The following is a 7,851-nucleotide window of genomic DNA, read 5'->3' as shown; positions in this document are numbered from 1 at the left end:
AAACACACGCTATAATTCACAACGATTCCCGCACTTTACTTACGGTCACTACCGCTCACTTAACTCGAATATCTGTCTCTATATCTCCCTGTCTGCTATCCAATTAATTTCTCCGCTTTATTTGCCGCGCTTATATACAAGAATAGAGGGCTTCTAGAATGCACTCGCCTCTTCATGAACCTTCTAGACACTTATCACGTGTTACCACGTCACGTGACCTCCGCTGTCGTAACAATATATTGTTATTACTACTATAGCAATAGAAGGTTATAAGAATCGAGTACTTGATAGACTGCAAGTCAATCAATCTCTGGAAACAAAATCATTATGTGAAATTATAATAACAAATCTTTGTTTGTTTGTTTATAATTGAGCACAAAGCTACACAATGGGCTAGCTGTGCTCTGCTCACCAAGGGTATCAAAACCGAAGTATCCGAACACATACCGCTGTGCTACTGGAGAGTGAATAACAAATCTAAAAACTAGAGAAAATGTTGCCTTTGAGCTGGTCCTCTTGTACTGTTTGTAAGTCTCCTAAGGAAATTAGCACCTCGAAACACTAATCTTTTCAGGCTGAGCCTCAACCCTCTTCTTGAATCTAATATGTAGTATTACAACAATCTTTTATTTTTTCATGGAATGCTGTTCAAAATATATATAAAAAAAGAGTTGATTACTGCATTGTGAATATATATATTACTTAATTTATTTTCACTTGTATTTCTTATTTTTACATTCAACAGTAGGCAACGTAGAAGAAGAAACTATAATACATAGTCTTTATCTTAAAGCTGAAGGAAGACGTGAATTACTCATGACAACATTCCACGACGGGTAAAGACATTTCTATTACTCGTATTAGGCTTATTCATTTCCAAATTGTTGTAAGTAGTTATTTATTTTTATGTAATTGTTTGTATTCTACTTTTCTCTCTCTCTCTCTCTCTTTTTGATAAAATTTCAAAATACAGAAGAGACAATTTCAAAACAATGCTCTAACACCTATTAAGAAATCTTACCTGGAAATATTGTAAAGAAAACTACGCGTAAATCCTTAGATTATGCAAATTTCCGGTAGAAGTTCTAGAAACATCAGGGTTCCTAAACCAGTGGAGAGCACCCCGCAGGGGGGATGCGCGAAAACATTCAAATAGTATGATAATATAACGGATTTTGCTTAAAGTTAAATTTTACAAACTCTGAAATATATAGCTAACAGTTATGCTTTTAAATTTATTTTATAATATGCTTTGAAACTCGAAAGCTAAGCTTATAAAAAGTGAATATTTCTGTGCCGTGTTTCAAGTCATGTTGGGTGATTTGGGAAGGTCAGGCAGAAGTTTGACCTTTTCCTCCCTCTAGGATGTAGGGTGCAAGCTCATAGCTAAAAGTAGAGTACGACCATACAGCCAGTGGTAAAATAAACTACTAATTTCTCTATGCATATCCTTATATCACTTGGCCCTTTCTAACCATATCCTTGGGTCGACACTAGTACAATCACATTTGTTCTCGTTTACACTTGATTAAAGGCTGGCATACGTAAACATCACAAGCAACTCAATTTTAACTTGCATTAGGTGGCCTTTGATGGGAAGGTAGAATATATATTTAATAACAAAAGGTTTATAACTCGTTTAGGATTATGTATAATAAAGTTATCTAAGAGATTTTTATTTAGGTTTTTTCTTGAAATGATCTGTTGAACATAATAGAAATCTATCCGGCAACACAAGAAGATTTGCATAATTATGTTTGTTTGTAATTAAGCACCAAGCTACACAATGGGCTATCTGTGCTCTGCCCATCACGGGTATCGAAACCCGGATTCTAGCGTTGTAAGTCCTCAGGCTTCTTATTCTTGCTCTTTATGCTGATCCATTGCTATGACCTTTGATCTAGTAAGCTTTTAACAGCAGCGCCATTTTATACACGTTTATTGATAACAACTTTGCAGGCATAATGTACCACTTGTGTCTTTTAGCAGCAAATGTTTGGAGAAATTATCGTTGATAGTAACATAACCATTTTTCAGTCGCAATTTCATCACTATCTGTATAAATGAAATGTTAATATCCATCTGTTTTGCATAGCTTACGTCTGAAGTACATTCGAATCCAATCGAGTAATACAGTACTTGGAATTTTAATGGTAGTCAGCAAGAGTCTGTATCTTGTTGGAATACTATTGAATTAGCTCATTCTGGATGTTCTTCTCCAGGTAGTACTTACGGATTTCTTACTTAATAATTCTTCTAAAATGTTCTTTTAATACAAGAACAAACATGGCCAAATATTTAACAAATAGCAGGAAGTTCCAACTTAAGGGTGTGAAGAGCTACTCACGACTTCCTCAAAGAGCAATAGTTTGAGTTCCCTGAATTCTTATCAAAACATTAAGTTTCAAGTATAACTTACTAATGTTCAGTTTCTTGTTTAAGATTTTCACTATCGATTACTTGTGTCATTTTCGGTTGAGATTGTAATCGAAGTGTCTCCAGGTGATCAGCTAAGTTTCGTGTCAAACTTGAAAGTTATGTTAAACTATTCAAGTTCTTTGTTCTGTTTCCCGACGGTGAAAATCTTGCAGCAAAAACAAAACAATGTATTTTTTGTGAGTGGAATGTTGAACCCATCGTCTTGGTACCCCTTTTTCATTGGCACAAATCATCATGTGAATTTCCTTCCCTTGTCGGCTTTGGAAAAGTAAAATGTTAGCAGCTGCACTGGATACATTTCAAGCAACACTTTTAACAATTTAGCTTGGCCAACCAAATCAAATACATTTTTCGCTTTCTCTTTTCTTTTCCTCTCTACAATTTAAGTGGTTTTTCAATTTTTGAGACAGTATAGCAGGAAGTTGTAGCACTGGTCTTTTCACTAGTTTTAGCAGAAGTGACTTTTTGACTCCGACTCGTTCTAATGGTAGTCTCTTGACATTTATTTAATATGTCGTCCTGTGAAAGCCTGAGAAGAACGACATTTTATTTTAAAAACTCTGCTTCTTTTTCTGCTTTCCAATTTCAATGCTGAGCCTCGGAAAGATGACGCCGTCCCCCAGTGAGTCAGAGGTATGTCTCGAGACTGCTAAAATCCAGGGTTAGATTCCCCGCGATGGACAGAGAGCAGATAGCCCATCTTGTAACTTTGTGGTAAAAATAGCATGAGTCTGTTTTTGTGCTCACTCTTTAAGTAATTTTGAGTTATCACTGTTTTATTTGTCACTTTTTATATCTACATTGTCCTTTTTTTACAAACTTAAAAATAATTTTATAAAATTATTTTTGTTCTGCACACTTCCTGAAAAAATGGAATAAGCAGCCGTATGAATATTAAAAGGGATCTAAGTTTTTACAGTTCTTTCTCGTTTAACTTACCCACTTTTACATTACCTCTTTATAGGGTTTGCCTTTTTTTATATAACTTGGCTTTAGTTTTGGTATTATAATTTTATACGACTGACCCATTTATTCTAACTTTGTTGTTTTATACATGTAAAATGTTTCGATCATATATAACAAGTTTTTGTTTTTATTTTTATTAAAATTAATTACAATTTTAATTTCACTTCAAATTGGATTAGAATCTCAGGGAATCTATCCACACAGATGTGCTACAGTTGTCCACTTTGTATCGTACCAGTTCCCTTTTGTTTACTATATGTTTTGACTCATGAACAACAGGAAGAACAATAATTTTACCATTTCTGACTGATTATTTCATTTAATTTACGAATACAAGAAGCTGCTGTTTTTAATGCGATGTAAGAGTGTTTATATCTATTCAGAAACATAAGAACGGTTTGACTGTTTGTTTGAAGTTAAGCACAAAGCTACACGATGAGCTATCTGTGCTCTGCCCACCACGGGTATCGAAAGCCGGTTTCTAACGTTGTAAGTCCGCAGACATACCGCTGTGACACCGCCATAAGAATGGTAGCATTTCAGCATTTAAACAGTTTTGTCCAAAAGTTCAGTCCTGTACATAGAGTTATTGAAGTGCGTTATTTCATTCTCCTAACTTGGCTGGCTGGAATCAGTACCGTGCCTTTAGGTACTACAGGGCAGAATTCCAGAATATTTTATAAGTTCGTAATTATACATTTTTGGAATGTTTTTATTCTGAAAAAGGGGAAAATTCTATGTATAGGTAGGGAAAATGGTTAACAGTAACAGATGTATTCAACTAGGGAAAAGATAACAAGGGAGATGGTGTTAGAAACGTACAGTGGCCTTGGTAAATTAATTCATCGGCCAAATTAATTTTGATTTAAAATTCTGCCTAATGATAAAAATACATATTTTATGTTTTCATTTATTGTGGATATGTTTCAGTAAAAATGATCAGAACGTTGCAATCTCACACAGCAATTTACAGTTTGGTAGTCTCAGATGCACTGATTTCCCATAAGAGTAACGGGGTAGGTTTTGCAGAATTACAGAAATGTGACAGAAAATGTACTACCGATAAAATCTAGATGCTTTGACTTTAAAAGAGTTTAAAGAATTAAAGAAAATGGATACAACGGGTACCAAAAATGAATAGTCTTTATTCAACAACAACAAAAAACAATTATACCCAAGACGAGTACACAAAAGATGACGCTTTTACTGGCATTATATCTGTAAAAATTTCTCATGATGTCAGAAAAACACGTAGGCTCAATAAGTCTTAATACAAAATGTTAAAAACCCTATAACCCGAGCGCTTTCAAAAGGTGGAAGATGAAGCGCTCGGGTTATAGGGTTTTATCATTTTGTAAAAATTGTTGCTATATATATGTGAACGATTTGAATAAGAACTTTAACTAGATCAGTATGAGACTGATAAAACATAGCATTATACACAAGAAACAATAACGTACACCGCATTTGTAAGGAAAATAATTTAGTGTTAAGTAAGAGGATAGAACCACAACAGCATGACACAATTCACAGTTTTTTAACTCAACAATGTTTAAACTACAAATATTTATTGTTAATTTCAAGAGTAGGATAATCGCCGTGTTCTATCTAATCGCTAAAAGTTAGTTTTATGAATGAAAACGATAGTTATTTCTTATAAAACATTTGAATAAGTAGAAATTGATCGCAACACCTGTAGAATTCCCAAAGGAACTTTCCACGAAGTTTTGATCATTGACGTTTTAAAACAAAAATGTTATGTCTAAACATATACACATACATATACATTTTGACATCCAAACTTATAGTAGATAATGCTTGAAATGGAAACCACATTGTCGATACAGCAATTTGCATGTTTTGTAAGATGATTTTACTGATATTTACACACTGCTATCATAAAGGCTATAATTCCCAAAATGTTTACGAAGTTTTTATCTCTTCATGATAATGATCAGAAACCAGAAGGATGCTTTTATGAACACTGAGTTTTCTCCGAATGGCTGAATTAGAAGTAATATCATGTTATAATCGTGGTTCAGTTGTTCCTCTCCTTTCGGCCTTGTCATCATTACAGATACACTTTGCACAAAAACAGAAAAAACAAAACAAATTTCAACTACGACCTGTTTCAGTATTTTATAGGATTATATTCGTATGTTTAAAATTCTGTATAAACTATAGATATCAATGGTACTTATATGCAACTTAACTGATAAGTGTCTGGTAACTATAAACAAACTAAATGCCTGAAATACAGCCTACATGTGCATGTATAATTTAAGAGGCAGGAATTTATTAGGTTTACTGTAATAATTGGGTCTTTTTTTATAAATTATATTCTAAGAGTTCTAAGTCAAACAATTGAATTAATTTAAATTCATTAAAATATTATTTTATGTACGAGCTCCACACAGAGGTAACGGAAGTAAAAGACTGGAATAGAAAAACTACTAAACCATCCACTATTTAACTGTTTTCGATTCGTTTCATTGTATGTCTCTGTTGTTTTTTTAATATTGAAAATATTGAATTGGTTGTAGCCCCTTTTTTAATACATATTCGCAACTACAGAAATTTTCAGTAAAACTTTTTGTAACGCCAGTTTTTAGTGTAATTTTGCTGGATGATGGAATAACAATAGGTACTGTAACTGTAATATTTTGTAAGTTCGAACTTATGCTCATGCAAATGGACCAGAGTTCTTCCTTAAGTAAAACAATAAGTGAATATGTGTACAGTCTTGTGTTTTGTAAAAGATGTAGTCTTTATATTTTTATGAGATATTTCTTTAGAAGTTAATATCAATTAACATACTAGAAAAATATCAACTTTCAGTTCTGAGAAATTAATCTCACTTCCTGTTATGAACTGCCCCTCCCCCCTCTTACCCTTAAACCTTATTTGAATGCTTATTGGTTTACATCAGTGTTATAAAAAAATTTAAAATGTGTTATAAGTTCGGATATATATTTTTGTCACTACTGTAAAGACAAAGTTGTGGATTTAGTTTGAATAAACCCCTTGTAGATGCAATATTTTCAAATAAGACGCTTTGTTGAATCATTTATTTATAAATGAGGAAACAAGTATTTAAGCTATTGCTTAGTTAGTTTTTATTTTGATATGATAGAAGCATGCTTTATTAAATTGCTGATCTTCGAATTGAGGAATTTGTGATTAAATGAAATATTAGAAATTTTGTGAAAACAGTTAGATTTGATAGTGTTTAAACATTTTTAATCATCTTAACATTTCTGACTACGTTCAATGCAGAATGAAATTAGTTCACGCATTCAAAATAGAATAAACATTTCTTGTTAATCATTAGAATTCATCAATATAGATTCCGATAAGAAGACAAAACAACTAAAAATATACACTTTTGTGGCACAGAGACAACCCAAAAGAGGAATATGCTTTTCTCAAACCGACTGGCCTAAGATGCTCCGGCTGGGAAAATCAATTTCCAATTAGGCTAAAGCCTCGAGAACAACATAGCTACCTTTTCCTGATCAGATTCAACAAGATAGTATTTCAAAAAGTGACCAAGGTAACGACGAATTATTTTATACTCTATAAATTTATTTATATATATATATATATATATATATGTAAAATAAATCGCATAAATATTAAGCACTGGAAATGTAAAGTCATACTTTCTGCTAAAGTACATAGTGTCTGCAAATTATTGAAATGTTATAAGCTGTTATCTGATTACTCTGGTAGATCAGACCACCAAACTCACTTCAAACTCACTTACAGTTTTGTAGTTTACATTAGGGTCTTCTGTAAGAACGTGATTTGTTAAATCTTACGCATCTACATGTTTATCATGACTGCCATTTTTATATTCTTCTATTTAAGTGCTCCTCGATTAACCTGCCTCACTATAACATGCGCTTGGGCAGTTTTGATAGGAAATGTTATAAATATTACCAAGATGTTTTTCAGAGTAAATGGGATCTTTCAAAATATCAAATGGAGTTTTATAAGATTGATAAGTTACCCTAATATTAATTTTGTTTAAATGTCTGTATTTGTACAGATAATACGGTAATAATTATTTTTCGTTTTATCACCCCACTAATTAAAAGGTAGTCTTCCTTGGATTTTCTTTTCAATTGAACTTGATATACATATCCACACTGTTGGAATGGTTAATTTATTTTTCACTAAAACATTTCTAAAATGTCGGTAGTGTCGTTCCCATATTGTCTGTAGTTTTTGTCTTAACCAGGAAAGGTGTCTGTAGCTTGGGGTACTGTGGTTTTCCTTATTACATCCACTACAATCGTCAAAGCAGGTGAGCCCATAGCTGTACCATGAAATTGATGATAATACGGCTCATAAATGGTGGATCGTCAACTGAGGCACGTGCTTAATCTAAACACTTAAGGCCCGGCATGGCCAGGTGGTTAGGGCGCTCGACTCGCAATCTAA

General features: G+C 33.0%; 1 protein-coding gene across 3 annotated transcripts in view; it reads left to right on the top strand.

Moving 5' to 3' along the window:
• Nucleotides 1-7,851, top strand: part of LOC111085915 (uncharacterized protein C7orf43 homolog) — a 40,460-nt gene that overhangs the window by 20,023 nt on the left and 12,586 nt on the right. For all 3 annotated transcript variants that reach the window (XM_022386746.1, XM_022386745.1, XM_022386747.1), the window contains 2 exons: nt 746-836; nt 6,802-6,958. In XM_022386746.1, coding sequence (XP_022242454.1) covers nt 746-836; nt 6,802-6,958 — 248 coding nt within the window. The remainder of the gene's footprint in view (nt 1-745; nt 837-6,801; nt 6,959-7,851) is intronic.

This window comes from Limulus polyphemus, unplaced genomic scaffold, assembly GCF_000517525.1.
Source record: "Limulus polyphemus unplaced genomic scaffold, Limulus_polyphemus-2.1.2 Scaffold711, whole genome shotgun sequence".
Taxonomy (NCBI): Eukaryota; Metazoa; Arthropoda; class Merostomata; order Xiphosura; family Limulidae; genus Limulus; species Limulus polyphemus.
Note: the sequence above shows the minus strand (reverse complement) of the source record. Positions and strands in the feature narration are given on the sequence as shown.